The 23,654-nt window shown below is 42.8% G+C and overlaps 1 protein-coding gene across 2 annotated transcripts in view; it reads left to right on the plus strand.

Annotated features, from left to right (window-relative positions):
• The first annotated feature begins 460 nt into the window (after window positions 1–460).
• The window catches only part of INKA2 (inka box actin regulator 2), a 31,959-nt gene continuing 8,765 nt past the window's right edge, over window positions 461–23,654 (plus strand). Inside the window, exon 1 of one of the 2 annotated variants that reach the window (XM_083172802.1) lies at window positions 461–951. In XM_083172802.1, coding sequence (XP_083028928.1) covers window positions 907–951 — 45 coding nt within the window. In that variant the 5' untranslated portion in view covers window positions 461–906. Of the gene's footprint in view, window positions 952–22,657; window positions 22,782–23,654 lie in introns of those variants that run through there. The other variant, XM_083172801.1, reaches the window with a different exon arrangement.

A 23,654-nucleotide genomic window follows, 5' to 3' on the forward strand; every position in this document is an offset into this window, starting at 1 on the left:
TGTGGGGTAGGGTAGATTGTCGAGTTGTCAATAGTGATGGAGATATCAGTAGTGAACTATTTACAGTACAATTGTACATTTATGTTTAAACAAAGACAATCCTGGTTTGACTTAGTGAAAAAAATTCTTACATAACCAGTGATATTATTTCTATTCCCATAACATGCTTCACTGATAAATTCCAATAATAGTAAAAGGAGATACATCATGTGCTAATGAAACGACTAAATATATTGTGTCTGTTTAAAATGTTTCTTGTTAATCTGCTGTAATTAATGCTGAATGTAAATGATGTACTTTCTTCATTCTCTCTGTCGGATTGTATATTTGCCAGCACTTAAGCAGTTAGGGCAGAGGTGAAGCATTTACAAGTCAGGGAAGCAGGCACATGACAGTAGCCTTGATATAGAAGAGTCAAACAACCTGCTTTTAGCAACCCCCTCTTGTGGGCTAGATGTTAATAATCAGCAGCCTCTGTAGGCATCAGTAGGGCTTGTCTGACATCAGGAGGGATGGGCTGCTATTGGCTGCTGAGAGCAGCAGCTATCCCTGCACATCTCTCACTGCTCTGGGAAATTGTATGTTTAGAAAGCAGCGTGTGAAGTACACTACTCTGATCCATAGAGCTACCAGGGAGCCGGGAATCTCGCGTGCAGTACTAGCACATGTATTATAAGCAGAGGGACTAAGAAAGAGGATCAGGGGACATTATTAAATGGACCTTCAATGATTTCGAACACATCCTACATACATCCTGCAACTAGTATTAGCCTGGTAAATGACTCCTCCTGATAAGATCTGAGCTGGAACTTGGCTGGATGTGATAAAATGCTGGAGAACTGAGTAAAAACAAATGCCGGTTGTCCTCAAAGACTTGTAAATGGGCTCTCACTGCTGATCACTCTGATGAAGAGTATGGACCAGTACATCCGCAAGCTGAAGCAGGAGCTGGTAAGAAATCACTTGCCTGTATTAATTTACTAATTCATTCTCTCTCTCTCTCTCTCTCTCTCTCTCTCTCTCTCTCTCTCTCTCTCTCATCATGTATCATTTATAAATGCACTTTCATGGATTTGTCTAAAATATATGTGACAGCACCCCTTTGTTATACAATCAGATGAATGGACATTATGGGGTATCAGGTATTTTTGCCACGCTCTTGCGTGGCATATAAATGCACATGGGTTGATAAGCAGAGTGACGTATATGGGGCTGGTATATATCCCAGAGATCTACACAAGTAACTGAAGTTTCTGCACAAACATAACATATTCCGGATCCTACAGTAGCTATACTTAGCATGAGGAGAATGGCTACAAGGAGCTTTCCTGGGCAACAAAACAGGTGTTTACTGGTTGCTTAGACTTTGGTCACTTTAATGTAAGTGAAACAAACAGATGGTCTCTGAACTATTAAATAATTCATTCATGGTTGGGAACATGCTCATTTATGCACAACACACAGGTTATGATTTGTGTACCACATGCAGGAGATTAAGCAACACAGTATGCTGCAAGGGTTTTTGGGTTCATTCACCAGTGAAGAGGTTCATTCTCTAGGTAAGTGCCAGTGGGCTCTGAATGTGGACACTGAATAGTTATGTAATATGGAATATAATTACTAATAACTTTAATGACACTTTTCATCAAAGAAAATATCAGATTTGTCGAAGTTTAATAAATGAAGCTACTAGTGTATGAGGACAGTATTAACGCAGCTGTGGTGTATCCTGCATTACCCGTGCAATGCATTTCCCTGATACTTGGATTTTACAAATGGAAGCAAAAAAAAGTGTATTTTCTCTTACATTCATGATGATGAATCATGTCCCTTTTGTATGATATTCTTCACACAGTGGGCCAGATGCACTAAGCTTGAAAAGTGATAAAATGGAGAGTGATAAACAGACAGCCAATCCGCTCCTGCCTGACATTTTTCAAACACAGCCTGTGACATGGCAGGCAGGAGCTGATTGGTTGGTTGTTTATCACTCTCCATTTTATCACTTTTCAAGCTTAGTGCATCTGGCCCAGTATACCTACAGTATTCCTGGTCTATAACTGCATCCTTTCTAATGGAGAGGATTCAGTTCATTGCATTGTACTGGTTCAACAGGATACGGTCGCTAGGTAGAAACTATGATGATTGACATACTGTACATTAGGTTGACCACTAAAGGTTGGCAGGGCTTAGGTCGACACATGCAAAAGGTCGACATGGCTAAGGTTGGCAGGTTGATACAAGCACAATGGGAAGGTCGCCTGTCAAAAAGATCGACATGAGTTTTTCATTTTTTTTCGCAAAACAGGCGGTATTTCATACCCTGCCATCCACTACGGCATGGAGGGAGAATATAATAGTGTGCCGAGTGTAGCAAGGCACCGTATCTGAAGCATGGCGAGCGCAGCGAGGGGGCGTGCTACACTGATACGGTGCCATGTAGACTTGCGTCAAAATTCGGGACACAAAATCAAACATGAAACCCCATGTCGACCTTTTGACCTTCCCATTGTTGACCTAATACTTATGTCGACCTTCCGACTCTGTCAACCTAAGCCATGTCAATCTATTTCCTGTGTCGACCTATGACCCATACCCGATTAAACTGCACACAACCCAGTATACAATGTCAGCCAAGTGTTGTAATTCTTTCTGCACACGTCTGTGGGGTGCAAGAGGTTCTAAACAATGTTACTGGGCGCAGAAGCCCCTTGCGGCCATCACCTTGAATTGAAATAACCCTAAATGTCCATTATTGGAATGAATCCGCCACAAGGTCAACATTTCCTGTCCGTAGCTTTACAACTGAGTGTTTCTCAAGGCCATTATAACTAGAATACGACAGTGGACTGAAAATGATCTTACGGTTAAGGTCCATACACACACACTGGGTAATTTGCCCAGTGTGTATAGATAGAGATGATGTGGAAAATTGCTGGGCTGAAAATCGATCAGTACATACACACTAATCGATTTTTGCCCGGTTACCCGATTTTCCCAGGGGTGGTTGACTTTCCATAGCCGGGCGCTATGAAAAGCCGACCACCCCATCGCTCACCTGCTGGTAGTGGCCCGTACACACTGGGCAGCTTTTAAGCTAAAAGCAGCTTAACGGACAAAATGGAGCTGCTTTCAGCTCAAAATCACCCAGTGTGTGTATGGGCCTTTAGTGTGAAGCTATTTTATTTGCAAAAGTGTTTCCCTTAGAAAGTCACTGTGAAGAGAAAACAAATGTTAGAGGATAAGACTAAGAGGGAGATTCTCTAAGAATCTCCGCCCCCCTTCGCCGCCCATCACATATTTAATTATCGCATATGTTGTAACATATGCGATAATTAAGGCAAAGGACAGCTCTTGCGTTAAGAGCTGTCCTTTGCGGTGAGAGTCGCCGGGTCCCAGCAGGTCCCGGCGGCTCCCCCCTCCCTCCCACACCCGGTGCTGCTGCACCGGGCTCTCCTCCTCCCTGCACCCGGAAGAGGATCAGTGCAGGGAGGAGGTCACAGGTCCGGGCAGCACAGCTCTGTGCTGCCCGGACACAGGTGAGGGGGTGATGCGGGGCGGCAGGGGGTCGTTGCGGGGCGGCAGAGGGTTGTGGTAGAAGCCCATTGGCTTCTATGGGGCATCGCCAGATTTTTCTGGCGATGCCCCCCGCTGCGGTAACCCGGCGGGGGATGCTTACAGCATCCCAAAATGCGATAAAAACCCCGATAACGGGGTTTTTACCGCATTTTTCGCTTAGAGAATCTCCCCCTAAGTGAAGAATATGTTGGCTCACATAAAAAAGGTATCCTCTCTGGGAGAAGCCCCGAGAATAGTCTGTCAGCAGCACTTCAGGGGGTGGAGCCTGATGTCGATGTCATCAAGCCCCACCCCCAGTACTACAAATCCCGCAATTCACAGGTCTTCGAGGAAGGGATGGGGCGAAATGGTGCGATTTGTATGTTTAGCCCTACCCCCTCCCATGAAAAGCCGTGAATCATGTGAAATTAATGCTGCTGTGGGGGAGATGCAGGGGGGGTGGGGGGGCGGGGGGGGGGCAGTATCTGGGATACCCAATTTTCGGGAGCCTCTCTGGGTAAACAGTACATACACACACACATCAGTAGAGTGAATATTGCACAAGTGAAAAGAGAAAAGTTTACCTTAAGAGTCAACAATGAATTTCCCACAATTCAAAGATTGTGGGAAAGGGCTTGAGGTGTCTATGTTTAGACTTCCACCCAGTCATGCACCTGTTCTGCTCTGGGATGGATGAAAGAGCTCTATACTAATGAGAAAACTAAACACACACTGCCAGAACAGTCCACGCCCTTCCTGATGAAACACAACAACTGCGGCATCATAGCATTCCTACATTACATTTACATCAGACAAATTGGGGTACATTTACTAAGACGGGAGTTCTATTGAAGATGGGGTGTTGCCCATAGCAACCGATCAGATTCTACTTAATTATTTATTACCTTCTAGAAGATAATGAATAATTTGTGTCCATTTTTATACTCTGGGAAAATGAGAGCATTTTTGAAACATGCTGTTTTCCAGGCAATAGTAAAGTGCCCCCTGAAACAGCTAAGCATATCATCGTAGCTATCCTTGTGTATGAAATGATTTATTACCTTTTTACGATAGTGAAAGTTGACCGTTTATGTCATTGATTGGTCATCAATTTTTTGCATTTGTTGTTGGTATGTGGACTGTATTTGTAAACCATAGCCGTATTCTCCGCTGCCCTTTGCGGGAGAGGACAGCTAGTTACAGGAAATAGGGTGTGTGGGAGCTCTCTAATGTAATTTGGATAGCTCCGCCCCACCCCATTTACAGCACGTGTCCAGAGCTATCCAAATTACATTTTAGAGTGTACTGTAGCACTACATCTTTCAAATTTGAAATCCTCTTCCCTCCCTTCCTCCACGCTGCTGCAGCTTTATAAAAAGAATTGTTCCTGTTCTCCTGCACCCTCATTATTGCACCCTCATTATTGTTCCTCTTCCCCAGGGCTGGGCAACACCGGCCCCCCCAGATGTTGATGAACTACACATCCCAGCATGCCTTGCATCAGTTTCAGCATGGCCACATAGCAAATCTAATGTAAAGCATCTTGGGATGTGTAGTTCACTAACATCTGGAGGGCCGGTATTGCCAGCCCTGCTCTTCCCCCTCCCTACTGCTTCATGAAAATGTTATAAAGCTGTGGGGAGGGGGGGGGGAACAATTTTTATGAAATAAAGGGATGGGGGTCTGCAGTGGGGGGTGGGGAGGGGGCAGCCTGGGGGGGTTAAAGACAGCCTGATGAACCCTATTAAAGAAAACAGCGGGAAGCAGAGAAAGAGAAGCAGGAGGGGAGCACCAAAGCAGCCAGCTGCTAGCTTACCATCTCATGTGCGGTGCAACCTTCTGCTGCTCGTGCCGCTCCCGGTGCTGCTCCTGCTCCCAAGGCCGCCCGTGCTGCGCTGCCGCTATGGCCACTGCCAGGGCTATGACCAGGTCCGGTCCCACAGAACCCCAGCCGGCAGTTAATAGGACAGCTGCGAGGTCACCGGCCACCCCTGCACTTCGTGACTTGAGCATGCGCAGTCACTGTTTTTTGCCAGGCAGGCTAAAAAGTCCGGAGGATCCAATATATTGGGAGAAAAGATCAAAAAGTGGAATACTCCCGTCGGCAACCCTGTTGTAAACATAAGACAAAATACTTCATATCTGTGTGGAATTTAATATTAAATAATAGAAAATGTGTCGGATAGATAATCTTTGTCCGTGTCAGTTTTTCCTATTACTGCCAGCTGAGAGCATCAGTAAGAACAGCATTCTCTACTGTAATTTACAGATGTGTCCACATAACCCTACAGTAAACCACACACAATTTGGGGACTTTTTATCATATAATCTTTGCAGCTAAATCCCCCAAAACACAAAATTTCAGTGGTTAGCAGCAAATATTAAGTACCCCGAAAATGTATCATAGAGGGACCACAGCAGGAATCTCCAATCCCTGCTGCGATCCCTCCTGCTCCACCAGCAGCCGCATCAGGGGCTGTGATGCTGTCCGAGATGGTGGTAGCCTATTGTATAGGCTATTACTACACAGCCGGTAAGAGTGAGGTCAGTTATAGGGGACAGATGAACTGACTGCACATGCGTAGGACCTCCCTGGCACCTTGCTGAGCATATCGGATGGGCCCTGTCCCTGTGTGCAGGAAGCTAATCCTGGGCAGTAAGATTCTGCCCAGATCGCATTGTATATGCAATCCTTCTTAAATAAGCCCCTTTGTGACCTAGAAGCGCCAAAACCGTAATCCTAAGTATCTAGTACAGTATGAACTAAATGATAAAAGGTAAAAAGTAGCACTATGGAAGCAAAAGTGAGCAGTCTGTGTTAAAAGGCAAGACTGGGCCGACAATTAATTCTCGTTATGTTTTATCTGTGACTTTATACTACAAATGTAGAATGTAGCCACTCTTATCTATTGTGTCTATTAGAATGCTGTAGGTCCTGTACATGTAAGTGGGCAACAAATATGTGTGCCGCTATGAGACATACCCATCCGCCACGTAATGTACTCCTCCCCCCTGGCTAGGCCAGGTGAGCAGTCTATGTCCCAGAGCAAGGGGTGGAGGTGGTAGTCCATAATGTGATAGAGAGGGGATGTCCAATAGCGGCACACCCTCCTGTGCACGAATATGATGACATTGTGCGTATATTCGCACCCTCGGCCCATAGACAGTACATTATCGAGTCACGGGGGCAAATAGTCGCACCCAGGCACACCTAGTTACTGCTGTAATGCACGTGCAAGTGCATACGTATCTCAGCAACAATGAGAACCTGGGATTACACAACAACACATGGGATCCGGGATAAATTCCTAATGCCATGTGTTATTGTGACTCCAGCGGCTGTTTCTCAGAGATTATGGTTTGCGTGCATGAAAAATATTCCACATAAAATAGTCCAACCATCATGACAGCATGATGATCACCAGACAGACACCAGCTGGCCATAGGGTTGGCCATAAATCAAAAATCATAAAATGCTTATTTTACACATTTATGGAAATTTAATAGTTTTATATATTTAGGGAGAAACTGCGGCTTCTAGTGTTTGGGTTCTAAATGCCTACATGGCCTCACCTCCTCCACTTTTCATAATAGGACCTTGAACATTTTCAGCTACAGGCCCCTTATGCCCTTAATCTGGCCCTAGTACCACATTATCCATATCCAGCCAGGACATACTCTAGAGCAGTGGTCGCCAACCCGTCGCTCGCGAGCTACCGGTAGCTCGCCTGAGCGAAACGGGTGGCTCGACCACTGCTGCCTGCCCTGCCCAGTCCGCCCGCCCGTTGTTGCCGCTGGCTTGCGGCGCTATAGCCGCCGCTATAGCCGCCGCCTTGCCCCGCTGTAGTCCGCGGGGACCAGAGACAGCACACAGGCGCTAGAAGTCATATTTGACCTCTAGCGTCTGACAGGGAGCACCGCGCTAAGCGCTCCCGGCACTTCCGGGTAACGCTGCAGCAGCGCAGCTCTGTGTTCCCTCCCTGTCATAGGTTAGAAGTCAAATATGACTTCTAGCATGGTGGGGGCTGTGGAGGGGAAGAACGCTAAATGCCAGCAGGGTGATGACGGAGGCAGCAGGCTAGAAGTCAAATATGACTTCTAGCATGGTGGGGGCTGTGGGGGGGAAGAACGCTAATTGCCAGCAGGGTGATGACGGAGCTGAGCACCAGCAGCAATTATTCATTTATTATGCCCATGTGAAGACGGGCATAGTGGAGGGGGCAAGCAGTGACCCCCTTGTCAATGAGCATTAACCCCTGGCAACAAAATTCAACCCCTGACAGCAAGCAGGTAATTTACATTTTTTTATTAGAAGCCTAACTGTGGGACATTGTGTGCAATATGTGTAATGGGCATCATTTGTGTGGCACATGTTTAATGAGCATCAAGGTGTGGGGCATATGTATAAAGGAGCTTCACGTTATGGGTCATAGGCATAATCGGCATCACGGTGTGTGGCATATGTATAATGGTGCATCACGGTGTGTGTCATATGTATAATGGTGCATCACGGTGTGTGGCATATGTATAATGGTGCATCACGGTGTGGCATATGTATAATGGAGCATCACGGTGTGCGGCATATGTATAATGGGCATCACGGTGTGCGGCATATGTATAATGGGCATCACGGTGTGCGGCATATGTATAATGGGCATCACGGTGTGCGGCATATGTATAATGGGCATCACGGTGTGTGGCATATGTATAATGGAGCATCACGGTGTGTGGCATATGTATAATGGAGCATCATGGTGTGTGGCATATGTATAATGGAGTATCACTGTGGGATATGTATAATGGTGCATCACGGTGTGGGGCATTTGTATAACGGAGTATCACTGTGGGATATGTATAATGGTGCATCCCGGTGTGGGGCATTTGTATAACGGAGTATCACGTTGTTGGGCATATGTATAATGGGCATCGTGTGTGTGTGTGTGTGTGTGTGTGTGTGTGGAAAAAATGGGGGATGTAGCCTCGCAGGAGTTCCACGGTAGTAGCTGAACCTTCTAATTTTTGGCGAGTGCCTTCGGCACGCGCAGATGACTCTTCTCCTCTGCCTCCAGTGTTGGGAGGTATGTTTTGGGGCATTACAGTTTGTGGCATTATGTGTAAAGGGCATTTTTTGGGATATTATGCAGATTTTTTATTTTTTTTTACTTTAGTAGCTCTTCGGGCGGTTTATTTTGTCGCGAGTAGCTCCCGACCCAAAAAAGGTTGGAGACCACTGCTCTAGAGAGATGCCTGATGCCAAGACCTTCTAAAATATACTTGATTGAGGATAACTTACAAAAAATACCAATTTTATGCAATCTGTTTCTCTCTAGCTGTATTGTGGTGGGAGATACACAAGTATCTTATGGTCCCTCTCTCACAGCATCCAACCAGCACAGTTAACTGATGCTGTGCACATGTGCAATGTCAAAAGTATTTATTTAAATTAAAGTCATTGTATTAATTTCCTCCTTCCTTAGGAAGTGGGTGGGATGCGGGAGGGTTGCTCCCTCTTCCAGGGGTGAGGGGACTAACCAGACAAAAATCTAGTGTCTCCTGCAGGATCGGAGAGAGTAGGCAAGTATGCGCAATGGGCTATTGTTACTTGGGGGTTATTTAGATCAATGGGATTACTAAGTACTGATTATAGGAACTTTGCACATGCACAGGACCCATTCTGTACGCGCACCAACAGGTCCTGTGATGCAGCATGCAGTCTACCATCGGATTGGCAGTGATTCTGTTTTGCGGGGGTTTGTGCAGGGTGGGGCTTATAGCTTCCTTTTAGGGTGAGGGAAGAGGCCATTGATCTCTGTCATTGGTCAGAGATGTAATTTGTGTTGGGTGGCGTGCCCAGTGGGAGCTGCAGTGATACAATGCTGGGTCCTAGGATGCAGATCAGACCGCTCCATGTAATAGATGCCTCCTGCTGCATTACCATCCAGCGCTATTGCTGAGGCTTTCTAAGGGACAGTCACTCCAACCGCCTCTGAATGAGGCCCGATATCCAGAAACTGCACTTTCTGTATACATTCATGATGAAGGGCTTGATAAATTTACCTACACTTTGAATTGAATGGCAGGGCTTTGTTTCTGCATATAATCTCTGTTTATTATATGATGACTGTCTGACTTGTCTTGTTTGACCTCTTTTACAATACCCCATGGTCACTATGCACCGTATTGTACACAAATGTATTTTGATCTGATTTGCAGGAAGCAAAACCCAAACCCTCTGCCGATCAGTAATCATTGCTTTCCTACCATTCACGTAAAAAGCACTTTGGCCATTGGAAGAAAACCATTGATGTTTCCTATATCAATTAGATATGAACATTCTGTTCAATGGGCTCAGTTAATGGAAAGGAACATGTTGGTTTATTGTAACATTACTGAGAGTACGGATTTAAAAACCCCATGGGCTCTAACATAAACATCAAATATTTCAAATAAGATGCCCCTGTGGCCAGGTCTAAAACATCTATAAGTTGCTTTAAAAAGGATGTTAAAGAAGACATCACTCATCATCATTAAAAATAATATATGCCCCTATCCTCACCCATATATCAGTTCCCCTCTCTCAGAATGTCACTATTACAAGAACTTAATCAACACCACTTGAATGATAGCTGGAGAGGCAGAGAGTGTGATGGAAAAGATTGAGCCAGATATTCATATTGCCCGGGCTGGAGGGTATGGTGCCTACAATATCCGATTTGACAGGAGGCCATCCAATTACAGTGTCATATATGCTCCATATCTCCAGCCCCAGGAGAATAATCACAAGGATGAATTCAGTCTGTCAGCACTCATAGCACTCTCCTCGCCTGCTGTCAAATGTGCTGCTCCTATGGCCCTTGTTCCTGGCCCAAATAATATGCTACATTAAGAAGGTTAAATAAAAAGAGGACTGTCCCAAAAAAAAAATGAAGCGCTTGTTGGTGTGTGGACTTATTATTGGTATTTTGTTATTATACTTCATTTTTAAATTAGGATTTTTTTTTTTTTGTTATTTAACTTAATTTTTATTAGGATTTTAAATGAATCCTCCAGGTCTATAATAAAATTACTCCACAACGATCTACGGTGTTCTGTATTTTACATTTGGGAATAGTACTGTATGTATTATTCACAATAGTATTCAGATAATATTCGAAATATTCATGTTTTTATGACACAGAGAAAAGTTTACAGGAACAGGGATTTCGTTTTAGAACAGAAGATGATCATAATGAATCTGAGAATTAGCTAAACTTAAGATGCCCTGAATAAATCACAAGCTCTCCATCCTTTGTTGCACATGGGCTCAGCACGGAGATGATGAACACGTTGTGACATGCCCTGCAGAGTCACAGCAGTGGAGACGTGTGCTGGATTTGCATAGGGTCTGAAGGGCTTAATTAACCACCTCTGAATGTGGTAATTTACATAAAGATATTTTAAGGGGAGCAGTTACATGCAGCCTTACCACGCCTGCCAAAGACTGATTCTCACAGCTCTTACAAATCCTGTTCTTGACAGACTGATCATAGGCAATTGAGGCTGCTCTGTTTGCTTTTATGCACAGTTCGTTATTAGATATTGAGTCATCACTTATCTTAGCATTCTTAGATAATGCTCTTTAAGGAAACATTAAGGAAACATTTACTATATCAATTATTTCATTAAAAAGTCAAATACAAGTTATAGATTTTTTTTAACTATAATAGATTTTTTTTACATTTTTTATTAGGTTATGGGTGCTGTTGAGCCTAACCCCCATATCTTTGGCCTCAGATACAGACCGCGCAATGGAGCTGCTGCAGATCTAAAAGATGTGGTGTAAATCCCCGATAGTCGAAATTCCAACGGTCGTTTCTGCGACAATGGAATCCCAACTGTCAGGAGCCAGAAAGTGGGCAAGCGCATTGAATCCCTCATTGCTCGTTGTGTTTGCCACACTGTGGGCTTGGCTGCGCTCACCATCTATTCTATTCTCCCTTTATGGGGGTCGTGGACCCCCATGAGAAAAAATAACCATTGTGTAAGTCGGGATTCCGATGTTGGAGAAAAGACCGTCAAAATCCTGACTGTCGGTCACTTATCCGGCACCCGAGTTGAATGTGAACCTGATTGCACAGTGTGCCTTGCGTATTTTAACAATGCACATATTTCGGATTCAAATGTACACAATTTTTTGCCGAGGTGAAGCAGGAAGCCTTATCATCAAGATGTATTAACATCTCCAGCACAGAAGTAGGGGAGTGAAAACTCCCCCTCCGGTCATCCCTGTTAAAGAGCATTGCACATTAGCCAAGTGCTGATGCCTTATGTCTCACTGCCCGACCAGCTACTGTGGGCATGCGTGAGATCTAACAAGATCTCACATGCATCCCGCAGCCGGCTTACTCTGCAGCCAGGGACATCGCTGTCTATGCTGCGATGGATGGGCAACAACACCTGCAGCTGTCCATATCAACATATATTAATAATCTTAAAATGATTTGCATCCAGATAATCCTTCACTATATCATTGTCCCTACATAATTGTCACTTATAAAGTGACTGGAAATATAATCTAATCAGAGGTTTAGTTGCTTACAACTTGTTCTGATTACAACCTTTATGTACAAAGTTTATGTGTATGTCCTATGTATTTCAACATGAGTTTAAAAATACCCCAAACTATCTATAGACCCTCCTATGTTTCCCAATGTTCATCTGGATTTCCACTGAGGTACATAAGCTTATTGCAAAAGATGGGTGTCTTTGTGGTGGAGCAATAGATAGCTTAGGCCAGGAGTCCTCAAACTATTTGGCTTTGGGACCCCATCAGACAATAAAAATAATGACAGGACCCCAGAAGGTCATTACATCACATGTGTAGTCAGCAGACATCACATACATGGCAGCATTGTGGAGGCACAACATGATGCGAGGAATCTAAAATAACAGACAATTCAACAGATTTCTCAGACTCCTTGAATCACTGCCTGAGATTAGAAAAGTCATCAGCCTGATGGTCAGCAACATGGAGCCACGACCCCATGCTTAGAAGGTCAGGACCCACAGAACCACTGGCTTAGGCAGAAGAGATGCTGCTTTAGAAGACTTATTAACCAATATTAAGATAAGAATAAACATTGCACATACTACATATATTCCTTACCATGCAGAGGGGTGCAGAGCAGTGTCTCTGCCCAAATGTGCTTAATGAGACATGATTTACCCATGCAATGATGAATATGTAGTTTGATATAATCTATTCATGAGGCTAAATTTAGTAATTTTTTAGGAAACAGTATTAGAGTTCATTTAAATTCCATTTTTGATACCAAAAAGAAAAGCAAGTTGTACTTAGAAGTAAAGTTTATGCATTTGCACACTGGGTCTATATAAGAAAAGAATACTTGACGAGAAAATTATAAAAGCCCACGAAGCGGGGTCTTTCGTGCAGGCGTGGTGTTTTTAGCTATTTAATTAAAGGACAGAAAAAAAGTGTTCGTTAATTTTAGAAGATATTAGGAAAAATCACCAGGACTTGCTGGAGCATCCTGGTGGCAACTGCTTACACTCAAGGACTAATTATGCAATTGGAAGCTTCCACAAAGTTTTTTTTTACCTTGCCTGACCTCATGCACATTTGAATTACCCTTGAGGCTGAAGGGCCTGCCCCAGGCAGAGAGGAACTACTTTCAATACTGTAAATATTAAAGTATTCTGTAGACCATCAGGACAGACCATCATGACGCAAAACCCAGACATTGTGCAAAGCACAGTATTAGCACAAAGCAGCCCCCTAGGATGCAGTATTGGATCATCTGCAACACCATAAACCTTCTGTGTGACCCGTGAGGTCACACAAGTCAGTTGTAAGACCTGCAAAAATGCAAGGAAATCACCATCCTCTGACGCCAGTGGTGTAACAAAAACTGTGTGACCTGCAGCCAGAAAAGTTTAGCCCCCCGTGCCTCACCCCTTCATCTGCCACCGCTGGGTCTGTAGCCAGGACCAGCAGATCTGCATGTCTTCCTGCACTCCTAATGTAATTCTACCATAAAGATGACCCTCACATCGGACAGTTAAGTAAACGTTAGAGGAGGCAGCCACCTCATTTAGCAACTGTTTGCTGTGAGGGGAGGCTATTTTGAGGGGGCAAAGTACCAAACATGAGTCAGGCTGGGTGTGCACTTTATAAATGACCACCTAGATGGTATCTGTCTACAGCTATATATATTTGCTGTACTAATTTAAAAAAAGTAGGAACAAAGTTGGATTTTTTCTTTTACAACATTTAAGGGCTGATTTTGAGTAACATGTTCCTGCGAGCACTTTAGTGTATTTTGCTGCAGTCACATCCTTGTCTTTATGCTAATGCTAATATCAGCACTTCCCATAGTGTACAAGTATGGAATGCCATCTTTGTGTGTGTTTTGTGCAACTACTGAAAGCTACACCAGGACTAGTATCAGCCCCATGCTAGGTGAAGAATTTAACTCGGACTATGGCCTTAATGTATGTAGTACGCAATTAAGCATTTGAATTTGCAGCCACTCAAGCGATACCCCACTCAAATCCCATAACACTCCCATCTCATGTATTATCATTATGCATCTTCTTAGCCACCTCCAAGTGACTGCTCGGGAACGCCCAATACATTCTAGTTTTGCAGCAGAATTGGACCGTGTGTAGCTGCAACATATCACAAATTTACACGTATCTCAGCATTGCGCGTTATTTAGAATCAGTCACTTAAGTTTTTCTATTTTCATGTCCCTCCCAACATATAGTTTCCCCTTTGTGTTGGGAATGGGTGCTGGGCAGTAGAGATGCTGCTAATGGGGATTTCTCCCAGAAAAGGAGGTTCTGTCTCTGTTTCTAGAATGCTTTTAAAGATAAATCTCTTGAATCCTTTTAATTATTAAAGCGACTTCTTTGGTAATTCACATTCTTTGCCTTATGAATGTTACATTTCAGTCTACGTGTTCATAGGAAAATCTTGGGTGCTAGGTTTTGTGTTTCACAGTGACCTAGAAATGGGAACATTGTAACAAAATGTCAGCAAATAGAGCAGAGAAACGTAGGCAGTTATTGTATGAGTGTGAACACTGGAAGCTGATACTTGGATGCTGGGTGGCATGGCAAAGGAATCTCTTTCTTAAAAATACCTAACAGACACACCCGCCCAAACACAGGACAGATTATTTACAAACCCCTATTATTATAAACCCCTATTTTATCCCTATAGATTGTAAGCTTGCAGCAGGGCCCTCCTACCTCCAAGTCTGTATGTTGTTACCCAGTTTGTTTTATCACTGTCTACTATTGTAAAGCGCAACGGAATCTGCTGCGCTATATAAGAACCTGTAAATAAATAAATAAATAAATAAATTATGTTACAGTTCCTCAATACCTATCTTAGCTGCATTTCTAGTCAAGGTCAAAAGTTTTTAATTATGCCATAGATACTGTATAAAATCACATTGTATAATAATAACTGCATAAAAGTATTACAGAGTACTACTCTGTATGGTTATACTGTGTACAACTAATACTGTGTACGGCTAATACTGTGTACGGTTAAGATGCAATGAGCTTTATTTCAGGATATAAACCAGTTCATAAATACTTTACAGGAGTTGTTTGTATGTTATATTATCTCTTTTTAAACAGTTTTGCCTTTTACACGTAAGAGTGAGGGATAGATGAATTATACGCACACATGCACGTATTCAGAAGCGGTATTAGTGGTAGTAGTCATGTAAAACAAAGTAACACCAATACGTTAGGTATTTGTTTCTTCATTTGTATATATAGAGAAGCTTCTTTGTATCATAAGATATTTGCAATGTATGTGTTGTGACCTTTGGATAACAACAAGTGGTGTACAAAGGTGCTCTGGAAAATGACATGACATCATATCAAGTTGACATATATTATGGCGGAAATTTACTAAAGGAAATTTGTAAAAAAAAATAGGTGTATTTGTATCCAGAAATACACTTATTTTTGACATTCACTATCCCGAAAATACGGCAAATCGTAGTCGTAGTGATGTGCTATCAATACGAATACGAATTGCCGTATTTTCGGGATAGTAAATGTCAAAAATAAGTGTATTTCTGTATACAAATACACCTATTTTTTACAAATTTCCTTTAGTAAATTTCCCCCATAGTGATATTTTTTTTGTTTCCAGATGTAGTGGACCTAAGATTTTCATATAAGCCATAGTTACTTATATATTATTATTATTATTATTATTAATAATAATATTGTAGGTACTATTATTATTATTATTATTATTATTATTATTATTATTATATTTTGGTAATGAACATCATGAATGTTGAATGATGAATTATACTTTTAGATATCAATCTTCTGTCCCAATATCAGCAGAACAATCCTGATTTGTGAGCCATGGGTCATTGCCCCAAACTGCATGCTAGTTGGGAAATATGGGGATGATCTATTGAGCACTGAAAAGAGTGAAGAAGTGGAACAGAAACCAATCAGCTTTGTGATGAGTGGTTGCTATGGACAATGTCTCCACTGGACTGGTCCCCTTCACTCTTTTCTCTGCTGGATACATCAACCCATTTGCGTTTCTTCCAACTTTTCCAACTTCTTTATGACTGTCCCGTATCCCACTAGCCGGCAGCAGTATCCCATGGTTGGGAAGGACAGTTTTGAGCCATCAGTGGTGAATTGACATTGTGCACATTCTCACAGAATCTATTCACTGGGAGAGAGGGACAGGGGCATTCCAGCAGCTCATAGATACATGCCCCCAAAGAAGCAAAAATGGGGGCATAGCCTCAAAGGCAGTGCCATGAACGTATGCCACGATGACATGCCCCCTGATTTGGGGAATACCTATTTGTCCCTTTCCACCATTGTTAAAATATGTGAGTTATGCTATTTGCTCCACTACCTGCTGCTCAGAGTACAACAGTGGTGACCTGGTGCCCTGCACACATGCCATTACTATAGTACAGGGTTGCCGACTTTGAAATGCTCCTCTCCGGAAAAAGCCCGGAGAGGAGACTTTCATTACCCGTTTGGGGGGCAGGGCTTGACTGTGACGTCATTAAGCCCCGTCCCCATTTCGGGAAATGCCCGAAATCACTGATCTCCATGGAGGGGGCGGGGCTAAAATGACACGAGTGTGACGTTTTAGCTCCGCCCCCTCCTCTGAGACCCGCGGATTGCAGCATTTAAATGCCGCGATCGGGGGGCTCAGTGGGGGTCCCCCTGATTCCTGGAGGTTTGCCCACCCTTCCGGGGGGCCGGGAGGGGGGACCCGATTTTCGGGAGACTCCCGGTAATTCCGGGAGGGTCGGCAACCCTGCTATAGTAAAATTTGTGAGACATGCTACTTGCAGTCATATAACAATGAATTCTACAAAAGTGTAATTAGAAGAACCTGTCTGGCTGGGAAGGTGTTAATATAGCTAAGGGGGGATTTCATCCTGTGAATAGACATCAGTTGGTGTCAGTCAGCTCCAGCTGGCCTTTCCCGTGTACATCCTCTCTTAGACTGGTTTACAGCTTCCGGCAGTCACATCTGGTTTATTCCTAACTTTTCACACACACACACACACACACACACACACGCACACACACACACACACACACACACACACACACACACACACACACACACACACACACACACACACACACACACAGAACTAAACAAAGAGACATCTGGGCTTGACATGTCAGTCATGTTTGGCCGGATAGGGAACAATAGATAAATATCCTATAGTCATATCAGAATGAATGTCTGGCAAGTCTTGTGAACAGCACTGTGCTGTAAAAGAGGAAACAATTAAGTTTCAAAAGTGGAACAGATCAGATCATTTTCTTTGCATCACAACATTTATTCAACATCTATTACTGTTTTATCATCATGATCCAGCACATGTTTTAATTCAATTACAGAAAGTATAAACAGTGGTCGGTAAACTTATATACAAGGGTGGTTCATACCTCCCAACTTTTGAAATGGACAGTTCGTGACCACCGTGCATGCTTTCGGCGCATGCCCAAAATCAGGGGGCATGGCCTAGTGACCAGGGGGCGTGGCCTAGAAATTACACCACTACTACAAGGCCACGAGCTGCTTCCACACTGTGGAGGCATGGCCAGCACTCAGAGAGCTGCTGGCCATGCTCCCAGCCCCTCTGTCTTGGGAAATAGACACTGTGCGCATGCGCTATTCACCGCCGCTCAGCTCTCAGCAGAGCTTTTTATCGATTTTTTTCATATGTAAAAAAGCTCCAAAATGCAATCCAATTGGATCCCTCTTACCAGCCCCGCAGGGCATGAGCAGAAGTGCTCCAGGGTACTAAGCCTGGAAGTCCTTCTATCGCAAAGGACTTCTCACATAGGGCCAAATGCACCAAGCTTCAAAAAGTGATAAAGTAGAGGGTGTTAAACAACCATTCAATCAGCTCCGACAAAAATAAGGGGTATACAGCACTCGGGTTAGACTGAATAATAACCAACTACAAGTTATAATAAAAATACAAATACATTTATTACATAAAACATCACTTAGAGAATTCTCTATGAATAAAAAGAAAAAAAACAGTAAGAACTGGGTAAGTGATTTAAAAAACAGTCAATACATGCATGTAGGCTCCAGTGTAAGGAATTGTAGATCGTGAGTGCCAAGATGTTAGCTATAGTTACCAATGGTGACGGACAAATGTGGAGACCTCATTGGTTGAAGAAAAATTTGATGATAATTCCGGTATAATACCCAGTGTGTGGATCCAGATTATCTCAGGGTGTTTAGGCAAGATGGTCTTGAAAGCCAATATTTGGAGACATCGCAGATGGAGGTTGAGATTTATTGGAGGCACAAGTGTGGGGGAGGCTGATTCGTAATAAGAGTTCACCAAGGTGTTGGCTGGAGCAAGATGAATGGTGGGGCTCAACACATTTCGACGTGTTCGCATGTCTTCATCAGGAGCAATAATTCAATCAGCTTCTAACTGTCTATTTTCAATCACAGCCTGTAACAGTAGATAGGAGCTGATTGGCTGGTCGTTTATCACTCACTGTTTGAAGCATGGTTCATCTGGCCCTTTGGGAGGACTTTCTGTTGCAAATTTCTTTGTACATCATAGTGATATTTACACCAGTATGTAACTATTACGTGTTGGGATGTACTGCATTGCAGAGGTAATGCTTAGTACATCCCGCCCATACTCTCCAGATGTCAGTTATAAGATGGACAAACATTGAGATGCATAGTTGGTCAGATTTCTGCATGTAAAATGCACATCAGTAGCTGAAATGTATTGCCAACAAGGTGTACAATGCTAACGCTGTGCCAAAGAAACATGATTGGTGAGTTTTTACAGTGGTACCTTTGGGTGGTACTGGACTATTTTACCTACACCCCTGACCTGGCACCAAGTGGTTTCCATTTCTGTGGACCAATAAAGTTATGCAAGCCATTATGTCCTGGCTTCAGGCACTTGTCACAATTGTTTTCTATGCTTAGGCAAGTATGAGGGCTATATGAGAAAATAACATGCACTAAAGGGGCATACACATGGAGCAAATGTATGCTATTTTCTAATTCTGAACCACTACCTGTTTTTTTTTGCTTAAACAAAATTACTTAGCAAAATTGGTTACCACAAATCTCTGCATGTGGATGTGCTCCCCATGGGAGATCTGGACACAGGTAAACCGCCTACCCTAAATAGCTTAGCAAAATTACTTAGCACACATCTCTACGTGTGTATGCCTCAAGGCCAAAATATTGATTATACATATATGTACCAGGTCTTGTTATTTTATCACTGAATCACTTTAATAAATTATAGACCCTCCAACAGTCATGACATGAGTGCCCCCCACCCCCCCCCCCATTGGGGTTTTTGTTTGCGTTACATCATAGTGGAAAGATCAAGTGCATCTTAATAAATGCATCTTGTACCTTTTTTGTGGGTGACTTTAGGGGAAGAGGTCCAGAAGGATTGGGTGTTCCACCAGGGGATGTGGTATGTTATGAAGTTGACAGGGCTGAAATGACATTTAGCGCATCATCAGTGACAATATCGACAGTCAGCATGTTGATATGGGTCATGCAGAGAAGTACTGCGTCACACTCAGCAATCCGTCCCCTGAAAAGCCCTTTGCACTGGTAGTGTGGCAATGAGCATGGAACACAGTGCAGCACTTAGGAAAACTCCTGGCTCTTTGGGGCAGTGGAACAGTCCCTGAGAATTGTGGTTGAAATAACCCAGACTAAACTTAATTCATTTTAATGTGCATGAACTGTTCATTCAGCAGATACTATACTTGAATACAAAATAAGATCACTAATGACACATATAATGAAGCAGCCGGGAAGAGAGAGTAATACATGTAGAGAATTACAGTACATAAAAATAAAAGATAATAAATACATTTTATTTATTTACAGTTTCGTATATAGCACTGCAAATTCTCTTATTGGTTTCCACCTTGCATTCATTATGACAGACACATTGGGTGAGATTTAATAGGATGAGAGATTCAGAAAGTGAAAGATTTGGGAAGAAATCTCCAGTTTTTTTAAAGCGGCAATCATTTACACTGCAAAACCAGTTTGATTTTGCAGTGTAAATGATTGCCGCTTTAAAAAAAACTGGAGATTTCTTCCCAAATCTCTCACTTTCTGAATCTCTCATCCTATTAAATCTCACCCAATGTCTCATTAAAAGAAAATGGGCCAATGATTCATATGGGCTATTATGGAAAAAAAACCATGTATAGTACAGAACTACCCACAGAGATACAGTTTTCTATTTTTGTCTTATTATTTTCTGCAGTTACTAGCTGTAGCTGAGGGAGGCGCGCCGCTGAGTATGGCTGCACAGGTTGCGTTGTTATGTCACCAGAGAGCATGGCTCCATCCTATGCCTGCAAGTAACACAGTTAATGCAGCATTACTGGCTGTGATTCCTGGGTTGGCGACCAGTTGACATATGGCTACAGGTTCATCTCTGAGCCTATCAAAACTTGGCTTCCTACTTAGCCCCTTGACAGGAGGGAGGCGGTGGCCTAATGAAGTGAGCAGCACATGCTGAGCTTTTGATGAGCGAGTATTACAGCTGGCTTTTTGCCACTCAGGCTCAGAAGCTGTCAAAACTACTTAACCTGTTCAGTGCCCCAGCTCCCACCTTCTCGGATGGATGTGCATCTTTAATCTGTGATATGGAACATACATAATAATATGAACAGAGCAAAGAATTTGCAGCAGAGGTACCCGTAATAATTGTCTAGATCATCTTGTACTACTATTATGGTTTTATGCTTTCAGTTCACTTACAGAACTATTCTCCGATGATATGGAGTAACTGCACAGACAATAGATTACACAATGATATTGCAGCTAGTATCTGACCATAATACCTGACATTACGGAGTACTGTTAATTGCAGAAAAATAGCACCTTTGTCAGATCAATGTCTATCCTAACAATTAACGTACACGTTTCTAAGTGCACTCAGATAATGGCCACAAATGGATGTTTTTGGCCTGTGCATTTAGTCCTCTTCCGACTTATCTATCAGGATGTCATGATCCAACATGTGTGACTAAATTGGACATTAATCCTATTGCCCTGTGTGCAGTGAAGCTGGAAGCACGTAAGCAGTGAGCAGGAGTCTTCCAAGACATTGGGAGTTTTGTCTATTTATCATATCTACCCTTTCTCCACCCTAGTGAAATCTATCATCGTTTTTAATTCTTATTTTTTATGGGGGCAAGGAGGGGGGGTAGTTGTTGTTAGCGTTTTAAATTTAAACTTTGTATTTATTTGGTGTTAAATCAGAAACTGACAGCCCACGTATGGAATCTCAGATCCAGTGCACAGGCAGGTACTGGGAAGAAAGTTTCCATGGAGGGCAGGTACTAGTTACCATCACCTGAGTTTGATAGAGTGACCCATGGAGGCCCCAGGGTCAGCTGCTGTTCCCTTTAACAGTGCTGCTTAGAATAAAAAAAAAAAAAAAAAACGTAAACAAAAAAAAAGTGGCCTGGCCATGCATCCTCTTTGGTCACACCCCCTCTAGTACTCATTCCACATTCAGCACTCTGCAGCCCTGCCTACTTTGCTGATTGACAATGAATAAAAAACCTTCACTTAACATTGGTCTACATAAATAGACCTCTAACTGTTGTAGAATCAGCAGCATTTGAAACCCATAGTGACAAATTTAAATTTCCAAGGCCTAACACAGGGCTGGGCAACACCGGCCCTCCAGATGTTGATGAACTACACATCCCAGCATGCCTTGCATCAGTTTCAGCAAGGCCACATAGCAAAACTAATGCAAAGCATCCTGGGATGTGTAGTTCACTAACATCTGGAGGGCCGGTGTAGCCCAGCCCTGGCCTAACAGGTACTATTTTATTTACCACTATTGGTGAATTTTACTAAAGTTAAAGCTCACATTAGTGTTATATAGTGTGAAGAAGAGTGGCTTTGTAGCGCAGTCAAGAAATTGATCAAGGGGTTTTTTGGTACTTCAGTTGTTGTTTACATACATGTGGGAAATAATTATATATATTAGGAACAGGTTATCCGCACTCAATCCAATGTTGTCACATCCAGGTTGTGCTCAGCTCCAAGGTACAAAGTCCCATGAATATAGAAGAGAAGGAAGGCACTAATCATTTCGCAAGATACTTTGAAAAAATCGTACATTTATTGTAGCATGTTGGTAGTGTAATCTGTCAACGTTTCAGTCTATATCTCAGACCTTTTTCAAGACATCAGGCCATACATTAGAATGAGAACCTAGTCCATCATTTGAATGTATGGCCTGATCAATAACTTCTACTTGTAGTTATTGATATATGCAATTTGTAAATTGTAACCACTTCCATAACAGGATGCACAAACATTTGCAATATAGTGAGTACTATATTTATAGGGAATGTTTTCATATAGAATATTATTATTTTGACATAATCTGTATTTCCACACGCCATCATTTTATTCTTGTTTGTTCAATGTTCTTGCTACCATTACATGTAAAATTGGTATAGCTCAGTGTGGAATGGGTTAATCTGTCTGGCTGCGTCTTAATCGGAAGGGACGGGATAATGACAGTCAGCATTACTGTCATCTGGAATGGCAAAGTATCCGTGTGGCAGAGAACAAATGGATGAATTTATACTTGAGTCTGGTGCATTATCTACAAAATGGACTAATGTCAGCCATCCCGTCAGTGAGTGTTAATAACATTTATGTATTTCAGCTTTATCTACTTGTTTGCTGAGGAGTTTTATGATCTTCTTCACGCCTACAGCTCCCATCTATATATATTCCGAGTGTTTGGCTCAGCTCACCAGCCACCGACAGCTCTGACACTCTGCCTGCTTGCGTGCTAAAGCTGTATCCCTTAAATAAGAACACATTGCATTGTAAGAGCAGAGAGATGATCCTTCTGACCTTCCAGTCATCTCCAAATCTCATTCTTTTTAAAAGCTTACAAAGGTTCACATAGAATCTCTCTGAGGAATGTAACTGGAATGTATTAGTCTCTTTTATTACAGTACTAGCAATAGTGACATTCAGTATAATATACTTGCACACAAACAATCATCATGTTTCTTTCATACTCTTAAAATTGGGTTATACATACAGTAGCCGCAATATTTTGCATAGCACAATGATTTCTGAATCCTTTCCTTGCCACAGAAAGCACCTAACTGATAAAAGACAAAGGCTTTATGAGCTATTGTGCCTCCATGCCTTGTATCTGTTGTATTCTTACATATGTTGATGTTATAGCCATCTGTTATGGTAAGGTGATAGGGGCAGCCAAGGGAGAGCTACAGTAGCATATAGATAAGACACCGCCAGCGAGTACGTGCAGTGTGGAGGGAGCAACATAACAAGCTGTTTTATATTGTTGCCTATCTGGCAGTCTAAAGGCAGTTACACACTGGGCCTGATTCTGGTTCACTCACAAAAGTAAATTTTCTCACTCTGCACATGTTACATCAGCCACCCCTGTAGTGCACATGGTCTTGTCCATTAGAGAGAGAATTTGCTTTTGCGAGTGAACCAGAATCAGGCCCACTAAGCGATTTTCGCC

Source organism: Crinia signifera, chromosome 2 (assembly GCF_055691185.1).
Source record: "Crinia signifera chromosome 2, ASM5569118v1, whole genome shotgun sequence".
NCBI classification, from domain to species: domain Eukaryota; kingdom Metazoa; phylum Chordata; class Amphibia; order Anura; family Myobatrachidae; genus Crinia; species Crinia signifera.